Source organism: Entelurus aequoreus, linkage group LG21 (assembly GCF_033978785.1).
Source record: "Entelurus aequoreus isolate RoL-2023_Sb linkage group LG21, RoL_Eaeq_v1.1, whole genome shotgun sequence".
Classification (NCBI taxonomy): domain Eukaryota; kingdom Metazoa; phylum Chordata; class Actinopteri; order Syngnathiformes; family Syngnathidae; genus Entelurus; species Entelurus aequoreus.
The window spans coordinates 18481284-18498313 of NC_084751.1; the positions used below are offsets into that span (position 1 = coordinate 18481284).

General features: G+C 41.6%; 1 protein-coding gene across 1 annotated transcript in view; it reads right to left on the reverse strand.

Annotated features, from left to right (window-relative positions):
* Nucleotides 1-284: 284 nt before the first annotated feature.
* Nucleotides 285-17030, reverse strand: part of ank1b (ankyrin 1, erythrocytic b) — a 251906-nt gene continuing 235160 nt past the window's right edge. Inside the window, exons 39-43 of the mRNA XM_062031115.1 lie at nucleotides 12730-13366; nucleotides 12522-12657; nucleotides 8598-8654; nucleotides 2695-2792; nucleotides 285-2521 (exon numbers count right to left, since the gene is read on the reverse strand). Coding sequence (XP_061887099.1) covers nucleotides 2724-2792; nucleotides 8598-8654; nucleotides 12522-12657; nucleotides 12730-13366 — 899 coding nt within the window. The 3' untranslated portion in view covers nucleotides 285-2521; nucleotides 2695-2723. The remainder of the gene's footprint in view (nucleotides 2522-2694; nucleotides 2793-8597; nucleotides 8655-12521; nucleotides 12658-12729; nucleotides 13367-17030) is intronic.

Below are 17030 nucleotides of genomic sequence, written 5' to 3' on the forward strand. Positions count from 1 at the left end.
GCAACTTTTTCTTGTTAGATTTCACCTCATTCCACTTTTTTAAAATGTTGTTTTAAATTTTTGCAATATTATCAATTTTGCAATTTTTACAGAATGTGTGGCGGGCCGGTAAACAATTAGCTGCGGGCCGCAAATGGCCCACGGGCCGCACTTTGGACACCCCTGTAGTAGATGAACGCGAACGTTACAAAACATCCTTAGTGTACAGTAGGCATATTCTGGCAAACATACAACAAATGTAAAACATTTTTCCTCAATGCAAAGAAGACAACATCTATGTCACATCTTTGTTTATTAAATGGTTTGAGCTGGTGTACAGGGTAACATGAGCTATACATATCTTTAGGTCAGAATGGTTCTGAATTAAAAGGCTTGTATACACTTTTCTTGTTTTTTTTCTTCATTAAATCATATTTGGGGCCAGGGGGGCAATATAAAAGAAAAGAAAACAAGTGGTCAAAGCTACAAAGCCTCTACATTTCCCACTGTGTGGGCGTCGGCTAACTAGACTGCTTAAAGAACATCCATAACAACTCTAAGAGGGTGCATAGCATTCTAATGAAATACTGTGTATTTTGTCATATATCATTTTTATACACATATTTTCATAAAAACTTTTTTTGTGCATGGGTGCAGTTGCATTCCTTAGGATAGAGTAATATGATATTGCGTTTACATTGTCATGTATCCATTCTAAAGGAGTATAAGTGAGCTCTATTCTTCTCGACAGTATTTTTTTACAATACTTTTTAAAGTACATCGTAGGTTCAACTTTCGAGTGGCATGCCTGCAAAAACTTTATTTTTATTTTTTACATGATCCGACAAGTTTGAGAACCAATCATCTCTCACACATAAACAAAGCATTATACTTGACCTACAGTATGTAAAAAGAAAAAATGTAACAGGACAAAACAGTCCACCAACATTGTCATTCTTGCGTCTCGAAGAGTAGGGCTCTGCACAAAAACAACAAGTAGACCAAACTAAAACCTGAGTGGAAAAAGTGAAACATATCTAATGAGGCTATCACGCATGCAGAAAATGTGTCATGTGCAAAAATAATTTGTTCATTCATTCTGTCAATCTCACAAATGCAGGCTACAGTATCATTGACAGTACTCATGGATGGTGTGTTTGTGGACGTATGCTACCATAATATGACCCCACCCGGCATAATCCATCAGGTTTCTGCATAAAACGTAAGCAAAAAACAGCATGTCTTGATCCACGAGGTATTTGAACATATACCGACACAAAGACAACAAATGGTAAATATTCATGGTGTCTGCTATTGTAACATAAAACTGGTTGATCATTTGCTACACCGAATGCTGTCTGGTGTGATCTTGTGTCAGCGTGGGGTCAAAGCCCATGCAGTACACATGTTCCAGTGTTGTCCAGGCGATTTAAAAAAACAAGGTACAAGTCTACTTTCCCGCGGTGCATTTTATTGCTGTGGCAAATTCCCACTTTCCGCGCGACCCTGCCCATGCAGTCCTTCATGATATGATTGTGTGATGTGTGTGTGCTTCTGTTTTATGTTGACAGATCACAAGTCTGGGGTCGGTGAGAGCGAGACAATCACAGTGCTGCCTTTTGCTGCACGTTTCCCTCGCACAATCATGTGTCAAAGCAGCACAATGGCATTCTAGGAACCATCGCAATCGCGGCATACTTTGCCTCACACATGCGGCACACTGACTTTTAGACATTGAGTGGAAGGGAAAGCACTGCGGATGAGGCCCTGGATTGTTCTGCATATCAAGTGAGGCTACTGGTTCGGGTTGGAATGATTTTGGCTACCGGGAGAAAGAAGATAGAGAAGAGTGGACAAATGTAAACTTCGCTGCACATCGCAATCAAGCAAGAAAAAGATTCCAGTTCTTCCAAAAAAAAAAAAACTAAAACGCTTTCGATCGGACAACAAGGAAGGCAAATTCAGCACAAGAGGACATTCGTTTTTCATTCCAGAGCTGCTCAGCACGCCGTGACATCACAGAGCTTTGGAGGGGAAAGCATGCACACGCGTTCACACAGCAGAGAGCGCATATACAGTACCACACACGGAGAACAAAAAGGGTCCACTGAAAAGAAGCAATGGCAGGCTTCAACCTGAAAGCACTTTTTTAAGCTGCAGTATTATGTTCCACCTTGTACTCCCTTCTGTTTGTAGATAATGACAAAAGGTCAAAGGTCATGCACCAGCAGTCGTCATGCAGTTACAGTTCACAGGAAGCACTTTTTGTTGTCTTGTTTTCAGTGACATTTGTTCTTTTTAAGATGGTTTTCTAGAAAAATCCTCATGCCTTAGTTAATGTGATACTTTACAAATGTTATAAAACTACAGGTTAAACTCTCACACCCTTTTTATCTGTGTGTGTGTGTGTCACATGTTGAGGTTCATTTTATGAGTGTCATTTTGTAGTTTGGTAGTCCTTGCCGTTCTCTATTGTTGCTCACTTTCCTTTGCGCGCCGGTTGTGATTTTGTTGAGGAACTTTTGGCAGTGTCTCTCTTGTCCTAGGAGACACACAAGTGACACACAATAAAGCAGAGCTTACAGTTTAACCCCCTCACAAAAGGACCCCCAAAACACAAAGTGGTATATAAACGTAAAAAATGAGGAGCCGCTCTTATCGATTTTATCCAAGCACTGCAGATGCACGAATGCTTGCAGGAGGAAAATCGCATACCTTGTGGACCAAGTTGTGTGTGTTGTGTTTCAGTGTTTAGCCTTCCGAAGGCTGGTGCGCTTCACCGACTGAGTAGTCCTTCTCACATCCGCACCCATCTATACAGGAGGGAGGGAGGGAGGGAGGGACGTAAACAACACTCGGACCAGGGAACCGGTGCAGGGAACTAACAGCAATCAGCTGCAGTCCCACAATGCACTTGGTCTATCCTCAATTAGATTGTCGGAAGTTATAAATGCCTTCACAATGACATTCAATAATGTGTTGTGTGCACCAACAAGGATGCTGAAGGATAAAAAGTGGTGCTTTTTCACTTTTGTATAGTGGAACCTCTAAGGTGTATAATCTGTCTTCATCTGGAACTCTCATATTCATCTGCTCATGTCAGAACCCCACAACCTTCAATAGAATGCTAAAAACACACCTCTTTAAAACTGCTACTCAATTCTTCAATGCATATTTGCGTTTCCTTTTTGTCGTTTGTTTTCCTTTTGATTTTAGTAAGCGTTTATATTTGTTCTTATCTCATTATTTTTGTAGTGTCTTTGTGCGTATTCTAAAAGCGCTATATAAATGAAAATATAAATTATTCTTATGAGGGATGTCCTGATCAACATTATTGGTCTCAGATGCTGACCCAATATTTTGACAGTAGATGGTAGAACTGATAATGTTTTTTCATAAGTTTGATTAATTTGCTGGTATTGTTGTAACTCAGGTGACGTATTACATTTCTGATATTAAATGCTACATACATTTTTAAAACAAAATAAAGTGAATACTGCACAACTAACTAAACCAAAACAAAAACTATTATTTCCTCCCATTTAAGTCATTTAGGTTTTGCCTTCCTGTATCTAAAAATGTAGGGCCTTATTTACTAAGCTACTAATACCGTGCACTAAACAGCATGTGCAATCTATAAAATTGTGTGTACTATGGGCGTGTGAGCTACTAACACTGCATATACAATTTAAAGGTGGTGCAGACTGCTTTATTTAAATGAGGATTCTGCATGTACTATATTCTGTATACGGGCCATCACCACGGAGACCCTTGATCATTTACTGCACATTAATTTTATTATGCTCCTATCTGAGGCATTACGCTATGTTTTCAAACAAGCAGGAGACATCTACCACTTTTTATGGGCATTTTAGACACAGTCGAAAGTGCATCTACAACAGAACCCACTCTTTTCCCCCATTTTTTCCCATCACTGAAGGTGCGCTCAATAGAGAGAGACTGCACTTACTGTGCTCAAGACGCAAAACATTTGCATACGTCAATAAGTTGTTTTTTTTTCCATTTAAAGAATATATATTATAAATTAAAGAAAATAAATGGCCCGGGTTGGATTTTCAGGGTCTTTCTGTGTGGAGTTTGCATGTTCTCTCTGGGTACTGCGGCTTCCTCCCACCTCCTGCACCTGGGGATAGGCTGATTGGCAACACTAAATTGGCCCTAGTGTGTGAATGTTGTCTATCTGCAATGGGGTTTACCCTGCTTTCCGCCCGAGTGCAGCAGGGATATGTTGCTGTCATTTGATTAAAATAATAAGACATTTAACTTGGTATGGTGTCATGCTTGGGACAGGTGTGCTGCTGCTATGGCCACTGTGTGCACATCTGATGTTGCTCACATGTTCCACTGAATGCTCAGGGAGGTTTTGCGTTTGCTCAGAAACATGGTAATGAAACTTTCTTATAACTTAGTATGATTCAAAAACTCATGTACAAATTTAACAAATAAAGTTAAATGTAGTGAAATAGCCTATTATGTGTTCCGTTAAAAAAAATGTATGTTTTTGTTCCCATCTAGAAAGCTGAATACAACAACATTGATGAAAAGTCAGGCCTGTGCAGGAATTTCAAAGACATGATGTGTCTTTGCTTCAGTTAGCCACTTGGTGCCAGTGTTGGCTTACCTCCCCCAGAAAGGAGTATAAAGAGAATATGGCCAACTAAACAACATGTGCCATAACTGCTACCAAGGATGTGTGCGACGGTGTCCAGATACATGCAATTAATGTCGTTTTGACGTTAGTTTTTCTGACAAAATAAACCAAAATAATATGTCTGTTGATAATTCTAAACATACTCCAGCTCATAAATTTTCAATAAAACATGCTTTTGTTTCGTCAAACTATAATCTTGCAGCCGTATTTGACGCACTCTGCTGCTTCATTCCTGCAGTGTTTTGTAACCAGCAGGCTCTATAACACGCACCAGACCAAAAAATAATACAAAAAATAACTTACTATCCTATTTTGCCAAAATCTTCATTAGCTTTGGACAATCCCGGAGAAATAGTGACTTATGTGTAAAGTATGTCAACTGTGGTGTCTGCCTCCATTGTATTTGTAATCACTGTATGTATCACTCATTTTGTTTTATTCTGACTGTTCTTTCTTTTTTTGTAACATGCTAAGTAAATAAGTATACTTTTGTCCTTATTTGCCCATATTTCTGCAAATTAACCCGGATATGGTAACACTAGCGCAGTAGAGAATATGTAGCGATTTTTGGGCAAGAACATATTTTTCTTTATTCAATTTTGAATTTTGAGTATTCCTTTCCACTTTATGTTGTATGTTTTTTTTAAATGAGATTTCTAGTTAATTTTCTCATTTAATATTACACTTAAAATTTGGTTGGTTTTATTCTTTTAACATACACCTATTTGTATTGACTTTCCCTTCTGCTGCTACCGAATTGCATAATTTTAGTATTACGGAGATTCAAAGGTAGTCTATTTTTGTCAAACCATCTTTTTAATGTGTTCATTTCTTCTGTTATTATTTGTATTACCTTCTGTGTGTTCTGACCTGAACAAAGCGCAAACGTTGTGTCGTGTGTTTACCTCGCACATAACGCTGTAATTGATGGTTCTCCAGCGTTGTTCGCAGACCTTCCATTCCCATACTTGTCTTCTTTCGGGGTTGTGGGAAAAGCGATATAAAAGCTTTCCACAAATCTCACTGAACTAGGGAGCATTTTTAAACGTCGCAAAACTATCGAGGAAGTGCCGCAAACACATAGCATAGGCTCAAAGTTGGTAGCAGTCATGGCGCCCTGTAGTCCCGTGAGTGCCTTTTGACCAATTATTGAGATCGCCTGAAAGCGAGTTGGCTGTACTCTCTTCATACACGACTGACCTGCCCATGACCACCCACTTGCTTCCTCTGCAACCAAACGGCTGCTCATGCTTTGACTGATTGATGACAGGGGGGTACATTTTTAATTGCCGGTTTTACCAAAAGTGCATACAAATAACATAATTGTGACGACATAAAGATACATTCCTGGTGATTGGTGAACATTATTCATCCTAAATCTGGTTTTACTGGACCATTTACATAAATTAAAGACTAATACTTATTTCAAAGTCTGCCCTTTTCAGTTGAATGAGAATTTAGTGAGAATTACTCACTAAATAATGCTTTGGTCAATTCATGCAACTCATGCACTTTTTTGGCCAATGTTTAAAAAAAATCTAGACTAAACTTGAGGTTTTCCATCAAACATGGAGTGATAGTTTAATAACTTATAAACACATGCTTACCTTAGATAAAGCTAAATATTACTCAAATCTCATCCGCCTCAACAAAAACGGTCCTAAATTTTTGTTTAGTACAGTAGCATCGCTAACCCAACAATGAACTCCTCCCAGTAGCTCCACCCACTCGGCAGATGACTTTATGAATTTCTTTAATAAGAAAATTGAACTCATTAGAAAAGAGATTAAAGACAACGCATCCCAGCTACAACTGGGTTATATTAACACAGATACGACTGTATGTACGACGGATACCGCCCTCCAAAATAGTCTCTCTCTTTTTGATGAAATAACATTAGAGGAATTATTACGGCGTGTATGTGGGATAAAACAAACAACATGTTTACTTGACCCACTTCCTGGGAAACTTATCAAGGAACTGTTTGTATTATTAGGTCCATCAGTGCTAAATATTATAAACTTATCACTTTCCTCCGGCACTGTTCCCCTAGCATTCAAAAAAGCGGTTATTCATCCTCTGCTCAAAAGACCTAACCTCGATCCTGACCTCATGGTAAACTACCGACCGGTGTCCCACCTTCCGTTTATTTCAAAAATTCTCGAAAAAATCGTTGCACAGCACAACACTTAGTGTCTAACAATCTCTGTGAACCTTTTCAATCCGGTTTCAGGGAAAATCACTCTTCGGAGACAGCCCTTGCAAAAATGACTAATGATCTATTGCTAGCGATTGATTCTGATGCGTCATCTATGTTGCTGCTTCTTGATCTTGGCCCTGTATTCACATGCTGCCGCTAGGCGATATCATACGCAAATACGGTGTTAGCTTTCACTGTTATGCTGATGACACCCAACTCTACATGCCCCTAAAGCTGACCAACACGCCGTGTCTTAATGAAATTAAACAATGGATGTCCGCTAACTTTTTGCAACTCAACGCTAAGAAAACGGAAATGCTGATTATAGGTCCTGCTAGACACCGACATTTATTTAATAATACCACCTTAACATTTGACAACCAAACAATTACACAAGGCGACTCGGTAAAGAATCTGGATATTATCTTCGACCCAACTCTCTCATTTGAGTCACACATTAAGAGTGTTACTAAAACGGCCTTCTTTCATCTCTGTAATATCGCTAAAATTCGCTGAGATCATTATTCATGCGTTCGTTACGTCTCGTCTCGATTACTGTAACGTATTATTTTCGGGTCTCCCTATGTCTAGCATTAAAAGATTACAGTTGGTACAAAATGTGGCTGCTAGACTTTTGACAAGAACAAGAACATTTGATCATATTACGCCTATACTGGCTTCCTGTGCACTTAAGATGTGACTTTAAGGTTTTACTACTTACGTATAAAATACTACACGGTCTAGCTCCAGCCTATCTTGCCGATTGAATTTGTACCATATGTCCCGGCAAGAAATCTGCGTTCAAAGAACTCCGGCTTATTAGTGATTCCCAAAGCCCAAAAAAAGTCTGCGGGCTATAGAGCATTTTCTATTCGGGCTCCAGTACTATGGAATGCCCTCCCGGCAACAGTTAGAGATGCTACCTCAGTAGAAGCATTTAAGTCCCATCTTAAAACTCATTTGTGTACTCTAGCCTTTAAATAGACCCCCTTTTTAGACCAGTTGATCTGCTGTTTCTTTTCTTTTCTCCTCTGCCCCCCTCTGCCTTGTGGAGGGGGAGTTACACAGGTCCAGTGGCCATGGATGAAGTGCTGGCTGTCCAGAGTCGGGACCCGGGGTGGACCGCTAGCCTGTGCATCGTTTGGGGACATCTCTGCGCTGCTGACCTGTCTCCGCTCGGGACGGTTTCCTGCTGGCCCCACTATGGACTAGACTCTCACTATTATGTTGGATCCACTATGGGCTGGACTTTCGCTGATATGTTGGATCCACTATAGACTGGACTTTCACAATATTATGTCAGACCCACTCGACATCCATTGCTTTCGGTCTCCCTTAGAAGGGGGGGGGGGGGGGGGGGGTTACCCACATATGCGGTCCTCTCCAAGGTTTCTCATAGTCATTCACATCGACGTCCCACTGAGGTGAGTTTTTCCTTGCCCTTATGTGGGCTCTGTACGAGGATGTCTTTGTGGCTTGTGCAGCCCTTTGAGACACTTGTGATTTAGGGCTATATAAATAAACATTGATTGATTGATTGATTGAAGACGATTACAATTATCTATCATACTGTACCACTTGAAGGTTCCACTATACTTCTTTCAAGGTATGTTTGAAATACATGTAAGGGCCCAGAATGCCAAAATTTGGTTGATGATTTTTGATGATTTCTAAGCTTATATGCATTTTTGCATCAGCTAAATGGGCTTTCTTAATATAAGAGTGGTTGTGTTTAAATGCACTCACTTTTCGAGTCAGCCTGCTTCTGTGTTCATCAGCAGCAAAATCTTCTTTCTCCTCCCTCTGCATAAAGACAATTCTAATATCAATATGAACATCCATTCTGTGCAAAGCTAAATCATGGGAAAAGAAAGCTCTAACTTCATTTAAAACATATGTTGGTACAACACATTTTTCTGATCAAGGGGAATGTCGTCACCAAAATTATCCATTTTGATGAGACTAGAATCTGCCAATGGTTGCAATCATGACATCTTTCCATCAACTCATTAAAAAAATGATAAGAAGAAAATTATATGGATAACATGTTTCTCCTCTGAAAGACGAGAAAGCAGCGGGCGTAGATGCCTAAACCTGACCTTCCCCCGCCTCCTGGTGAGGGAAGCCCAGTTCCTTGCCAAAGAGCTGTGTGCCCTGCAGGAGGCGCCCACAAAGCACATGTGACAGAACAGTCTATAGCAGTGGTTCTAAACCTGGGTTTGATCGAACGCTATGGGGTTCGGGGAGTCTGCCTCAGGGGTTCGGCGGAGCCTCCGCCGCGGAGGTCAAGACACACCAGACTCATCGTGTAAATAAAAACTTCTCCCTATCGGCTTATTATGAATACCCCCAAAGAATGTTCCCTCTAATTTTCCATCTGATTTGCAGGTGTGAAATTTGTTGTGAGTTCATGAACTTTGTTGGTTTTGTTCTTTGAACAAGGTGATGTTCATGCACGGTTCATTTTGTGCACCAGTAAAAACATGTAACTTTGTCTTGAATTTGAAAAAAAATGTATATATATATTTTTCACTAAAGAAGGGTTCGGTGGATGCACATATGAAACTGGTGGGGTTCGGTACCTCCAACAAGGTTAAGAACCACTGGTCTATAGCTAGAGTATGGACAACTCTGTTTTAGAGGATATCCTAAATGATTGGTCAAAAGCCCTCACGACATGGCGCCGTGTTGGACACCAATTTGCAGCACTGCACTTTCATTTAACTGAAGAGTTTTTCCGCTGTGTAAACATGCCCACTCGTCAAAAATGCGGGAAGCTTTTGCATCGCATTAAATACAATTATGGAAAGGTAAGGTTAGCCAGGATGGCTAGTGCCATTCATTGGCACTAGTATTTTGTGTGAGGTAAGCAATCACACATACACGTGGGAAACGTATATCCCACTCTCAGTAACAGGGAATTCATAAATTTTGACTGACAAAACTTTCCTTCAAAATTGCACCTTTTCTATATGTGTCACCAATAATCTAAACTAAACTAATAACTATTGAAGTAAAAATCAGCATTAGTTTAGTATTTAAGTTAAAGCCCCACTTAAGAACTTTACGTTTTGGTTGATTTTGGCGGCGCCAGTGGACCAAAGCGGTAGTGTTTTGGCAGAAGGAAGACCACATTTCCCATGAGAACTAGCGCATACAGCATCAAACCGACACGATAATACCACAATGATTCAGTATTACTGACCTTTCCACAGCATGAACCTATATACAGTATTTCACTCAAACTTTATATTTGACGTTTGCAGTCATCGTATTGTTTTTTCTTCATACAGTACTTTTGAGTTTGTTGCGTGGCTAGTCGTGTCAGTGTCAAACTGCAAACTATCAAGCTGGTGGCTATTTATTGCTACCACGCAAATTTCCGATAGCTAACATTAGCATTATCATTTTGATTTAAGCATCGAAAGTTGCTTACTAGTTTAGCAGGAACAGAGCCAAGGCAGCATTTCCTCCTCATCTTTGAGCGGACGCCAGCAAGTGAAAGCGGGGGCAATGTTGATTCCCGACTGTCCTTTTATCCGGGTAGCCTCCCTTTTTCTTTTATTTGTCTTCTCAGGCAAAACTTTGTTTCTTTGGTTATTTTTTAGCTTCTGCCATGATAGCAGTAATTGCACATAAGTGCTCTTCTTCTTCTTTTAGTTCGCCTCGACTTCCGTCTTTTAACGAATGGGTAAAAGGGGGTGACGTATGCCGTAAAACATGTCAGCACTTTTGTAGTTTTTCGTGTGGTGGGTTCCTGCCACCCTCCTCAAAGTTGCTAAGTGCTAGTAAGAGCAATACAGACCCCCTCAGGCCATGACAAGTATCATTCAACTACCGTATTTTTCGGACTATAAGTCGCAGTTTTTTTCATAGTTTGGCCGGGGTGCGACTGAGTATAAGTCACACCCCCTCCTGAGTGAGCAACTTATGTGTGAAATTAATAACACATAACTTTAAAATATCAAATAATATTATTTAGCTCATTCACGTAAGAGACTAGACCAGGGGTCGGCAACCCAAAATGTTGAAAGAGCCATATTGGACCAAAAATACAAAAACAAATCTGTCTGGAGCCGCAAAAAATTAAAAGCCACATTGTGTCATGAGTTATGAATTGAACTAAGATGACTTAAAGGAAACTAAATGAGATCAAATATACCCACAAATGAGGCATAATGCTGCAATATGTACATATAGCTAGCCTAAATAGCATGTTAGCATCGATTAGCTTGCAGTCATGCAGTGACCAAATATGTCTGATTAGCACTCCACACAAGTCAATAACATCAACAAAACTCACCTTTGTGCACTCATGCACAACGTTAAAAGTGTGGTGGACAAAATGAGACAGAAAAAGAAGTGGCATAAAACACGTCCTAGAAAGTCGGAGCACGTTATACTTGTAAACAAACTACGGTGAGTTCAAGGACCGCCAAAATTAGTAGGACAAAACGGCGCTCGCCAAATACTCAAATCAGTGAAGCATGTTTAATATAAACAGTGTGCTTTATAACAATTAGGGAGGTTTGCGTCATGTTTGTCCTCCTACGGAAACCATATTAAAACAAAAACTTTTTTTTTTTCCTCATCTTTTTCCATTTTTCATACATTTTTAAAAAAGCTCCAGAGAGCCACTAGGGCGGCGCTAAAGAGCCGCATGCGGCTCTAGAGCCGCGGGTTGCCGACCCCTGGACTAGACGTATAAGATTTCATCGAATTTAGCGATTAGGAGTGACAGATTGTTTGGTAAACGTATAGCATGTTCTATATGTTATAGTTATTTGAATGACTCTTACCATATGTTACGTTGGTTATTTATGCGTCATATAACATACACTTATTCAGCCTGTTGTTCACTATTCTTTATTTATTTTAAATTGCCTTTCAAATGTCTATTCTTGGTGTTGGGTTTTATCAAATAAATTTCCCCAAAAAATGCGACTTATACTCCAGTGCGACTTACATATGTTTTTTTCCTTCTTTATTGTGCATTTTCGGCCGGTGCGACTTATACTCCGGAGCGACTTATACTCTGAAAAATACGGTAGTTGTAAGTCGATCCCAAAGTTCTGAAAATATTTGATGAAGGTTGAAAAGTTACTGAGTGCTGCTTCAATATGGTGATTATAGAACTAGGAAGCCATTCAGATTTGCCACAAGTAAAAGCATAGTGATTATAAACAATACATTGGGGCAGCCACAACAGTTGACATACTTCACACAAAAGACATAATTTATCTGTAATTGTTGGTCCAAAGCTAATGAGGATTTTGGCAAAATGAGGGTAATGCATTTTTTTTGGTCGTTCTGTATTTTTTTACGTACATTGCGCTGGCGAGAGTGTGTTTGAGTGTTAGTCACGAAACACTGCATGAATTTAGTGGCAGACTGCATCAAATACGGCCGCAAAATTGCCTCAAAATTATACTTCGATTATATAAAAGCATGTTTTATTTTAAGTTTATGAGCTAGAGTATGTTTAGAACTATAATTTGACCTATTATTTTGGTTTATTTTGTCTGGAAAACAACGTCAGAACGACTGCAATTGCATGTTCTCGGGCACAGCCGCACACTCCCTTGGTGTCCAACATGCCATGCTTGTGGTTCAGTTGTCGATACTCTCTCTATGCATGGCTCTGACATGTGAGAAACCTGTGTCACACACCGGAGTCAGCAGAGCCTCTTGGGCAGCGCGGAGGCCTGATGCGCTGATGTCCCGTTCCGACGATACTGATCCCACCCAGCCCTGCAGGGTGTCGTTTTCAGGTAGGTAGGGTTGAAACGCACCGCCGCCGACCAACCTGACATTGAAACAGGAGAGAATGTGAGCAGTAGATAAAGTGAGAGGATAAGTAGACATAGAAGTGACTTACCGGTTGTCGCCATTGTGTTCGCCAGCTCGGCTCAAAGTGGACATCTCACACTGGCCGTACGCCTGTTGGCCTGAAACAAGAGAAATCCCTTCCACTGAACCAAGAAGCCCTGTCCCGCCTCTTTTTGCTCCTCCTCCTGTCCCAAGAGCCTCCCCTCTCCTCCCATCCGACCTCTGACCTCCCAGCTGGCCGTTCAAGTTGACCTTGGGAACGGCGCCACTGGCTCTGACCTGGTCCGTTTCCGCCAGCGCGCTCACTGGCTCCAGTGGCACCTCCTCCTCCTCAACTTCCTCATCCTCCTCTTCCTCCAGCTCCATGATGGAGCCGCTCGCCCCGCTGGCTCCACTGCTGGGGCGGCCCAAGCTGTAGGGAAGAGAGAGCGTGGCGCCCTCCGAGTCATCCGCTCGACTACTGCCGTCCAAAGAGGAGTCTTCCACGGTGACTAGCGACGGGCTGACCCCCGCTGGCCAAACCTGGACGTCGGACATTTCCATCAAGGTGTCTTCCTCTGTGGCCGCTATGGGGGCACATTCCAGACTGGAGACTTCCTGCCAGTAAGGCTCTGCCCCCAGAGGAGAGGGTAAATTGTACTGCATGGAGGCTGGAGACAGAAGATCCTCCTGAACTAGTCCATAACCTGGAGGGAAGACAGGGGCGAGACAAGAGAAATACTAACGCCATGCAGGCACAGCCAGGGGGGCGGGGGGAGGGAGTGATGGGAAGGCTCCAAACCTAGTTTCCACCAAACAGTACAGTCCCGCTCCATTGGTACAACACAGGTTTGTTAGAAGTTGTAAACATCACTGATCAGAGCTTATAGAAAATGCTGGCTTCTGACTGTCTAATTAGGCAAATGTCTGAAAATATGCCGTATAATGTCAATCAAACAATATTGTGGTGAATGCGGTTAATTGGTTCCATACATGACCGGGATAAACATATTTCAATGTATAAACCATTACATATATACATAAATACAATATTTTCATAGTTACTACAAAAACCCTATTAAGACCTTCTAAAAATGTTTTTTTTAACATTAAGAGAGCCCTCGAGACATGAAATAACACCCTTTAGTAGGGACGTATACCGTGTAATTGTCATGTCTGTGATCATGTTTTGTTTAAGTTATGTTCCGTTTGGGTTTTGTACACTTAGTTCCTGCTTTTCACTCCCTTGTTTTGTCACCATAGCAACCATTAGTTTCACCTGTTTCACGTTTTGAGTCACGCACCTGTTTTCACTGATCATGTCACCAGTATTTAAACTTGTAGTTGCCAGGCAGTCAGCCTGGCGACATTACCTCTGCTACCCATGAGATTCCTGTTTACTATAGTTCATGCTTCATGCCATGCCACAGTAAGTGTTTTTGTTTCATGTTCATAGTTAATTGCCTTTGTGCTAGTCTTTTGTTCATTAGTCAAGTTTGTTCTCCGCCATTGTGCGCGCCTTTTGTTTGCTTCCTTTTTTGTAGTTTAGAGTGAAAATTAAATCATGTCTTTACCTTCATGCCATGTCCAGTCCAGCTTTACTTGCATCTCGGGAAAACAAACACACCATAGTCCACGTCCTGACAGTACTGATATGTTTTGGTACCAGTTCATAATTGGTTCGGTCCGGGAAGACCGTTAAGATTCTGGACTAGTGATATTGCTATCAGCATTTTTTTTTATCCAGCTGACTGTCCACTATGACACGCTGTCACATTCGGTTCAAGTACCGCTACTATACAAAGGTAATGATAATCCGCTTGGAATAATCATAAGCAACACCACGCCACAGTTTGTAACAACAATAATTCCTCCTAGTCCCCAAAGTCACGCGCGCTAATACGAGTTAGTGTCAGTTTGAAGCGGACGCCATTTAACATACGACCACCGCTACGGCGTGTCATCAACCTGACCGTTCTTCTGAGGGTTCCACTAATCCACAGGCCAATATTAATCCACTCAAAATACATTTTAAAAAATTACTGGGACTTTTAATTCATATAATACAAACACTACACAGACACACATAATGATGATGGCTGTCAACACCGGCTTTCGGTCTGTCGCTCAAATAGCTCCATGTGCAACATTAAAACGAATAAGATTTCCTATTGTTACAAAATGCACACCAACCTAACATGCTAATTGATTGTATTGATTTATATTATGTATTTGATATGAGATATCATGTTAAAGGTCTGTGAATGAACACGAATACCATACATTAATATTATTTTACTTTATTATTTACCAGTATTATTCTATTACTATTATTTTAAACGTTATTATAGAGACAAGCTGTAAAAACTGGATGGATGGATATACCAAATGTAATTGTAATAGAAACACAGAGATGAATCTGTGGGGTCTTTAAAAGAAGATGACATCATTGCATTACACCTTGGACATGCACACATAGTTGACTTGTTTAAGACCTAAAAAGCAGGTGTTAAGAAAACATGGCTGCTGTGAGATGTTATATTATGATGTTGCTGGTGCACAACCTTGTTCTAATAAAAATGCATTTTTTCACATCTTCATTTGCACAAATTACACATAGCACCGATAAGAGTACCAATGAATTCCAATATCGATAAGGACTATCGATAATGGAATCGGTATCGATAAAATCCTAACTCTATACATCTCTACCCTTGAGACACCTTTCCACTCTTCATTCCAATATAGTAATGCTGCCTGAGGCTGAGCCAATCAGTGAACAGTGAACTCTGATTGGTTTGCTCGCCTCTCGTGGCCAATACTATTGTACTATTTATATGTTTAGTTCATTTAGCTATTTTAATGCTTGAAATGCTTAATTCAGGCCAAAAATTTTGTAGAATATGCTTTAAAAAAAAGAAGAAACAAACCCACAACGTGGTGAAGCTGCAATATTTTAAGCGAGAGAATATGTGGCGAGGGACGACTGCATTACTGAAAGTGCATTACTACGGCATTCGCTATCACGTCTTTCTCTCTGTCATGACTTGTGCTTCTTTAACTGATACCATAATGCAGCTGTGTTAGCGTATGATGGTAAACCTCCCTCTCTGACCCCTTAAGAGTGGCGCTTGACAATGAGTGGACAACTGGCGAGTGCTCTCGACTCTCAATCTGTTTACCCTTGTTCTATCCCTGGGTAGGGCGAAGAAGGCAGGGCCAGGCAGGTTAAACTTTACCTGTATAAACACTTTAGAATCACAGCAAAAAAACACAGTTACCACAGCAATCGTGCAACATAAAACACATAACACAGAATCCATCCATCCATTTTCTACCGCTTGTCCCTTTTGGGGTCGCGGGGGGTTGCTGGAGCCTACCTCAGCTGCGTTTTGGGCGGAAGGCGGGGTACACCCTGGACAAGTCGCCACCTCATCGCAGAGCCAACACAGATAGACAGACAACATTCACACTCACATTCACACACTAAGGCCAATTTAGTGTTGCCAATCAACCTGGTCTTTGGAGGTGGGAGGAAGCCGGAGTACCCGGAGGGAGAACCCACGCAGTCACGGGGAGAACATTTGAATCCCGCACAGAAAGATCCCGAGCCCGGGATTGAACTCAGGACCTTCGTATTGTGAGGCAGACCCACTAACCCCTCTTCCACCGTGCTGCCCCCATAACACAGAATACGTAATAAAATTAGCTGTAACTGAGCTATCATATCTTGTTATTGTTCATGTGCCTGAAAAAACTGTTCAGGTGGCGGGAGGTGTGGGGGTGGATGGACCGTAGTCTCCTGCCTGAGGGAGGAGGGCAGAGGGGAGAATAGATTGTGACCAGGGTGAGAAGAGTCAGCTGTGATCCGACCCACATGGCTCCTGGTCCTGGAGGAGAACAGGTCCTGGAAGGATGGGAGCCTGCAGCCAATCACCTTCTCAGGAGCATGTACGATGCGCTGCAGTTGATGCTTATCCTGGACTGTGGCACCGGGGAACCACACGGTGATGGAGGAGGTGAGGATGGACTCGATGATGGCTGAGTAAAACTGCACCAGCATCTTGGTCGGCACATTAAGTTTCCTCAGCTGCCGCAGGAAGTACATCCTCTGCTGGGCCTTCTTGATGAGGGAGGTGATGGTAGGCTTCCACTTGAGGTCCTGGGTGATGGTGGTGCCCAAGAAACGGAAGGAGTCCACAATGGAGACGGGGGTGGGAGAGTCAATCAGGGTGAGGGGGGATGGTGGGGCTGTGACTTTCCTGAAGTCCATGATCATCTCCACTGTTTTCTGGGCATTCAGCTCCAGGTTGTTGAGGCTGCACCAGGACGCCAGCCGGTCCACCTCTCTCCTGTAGGCGGACTCATGAC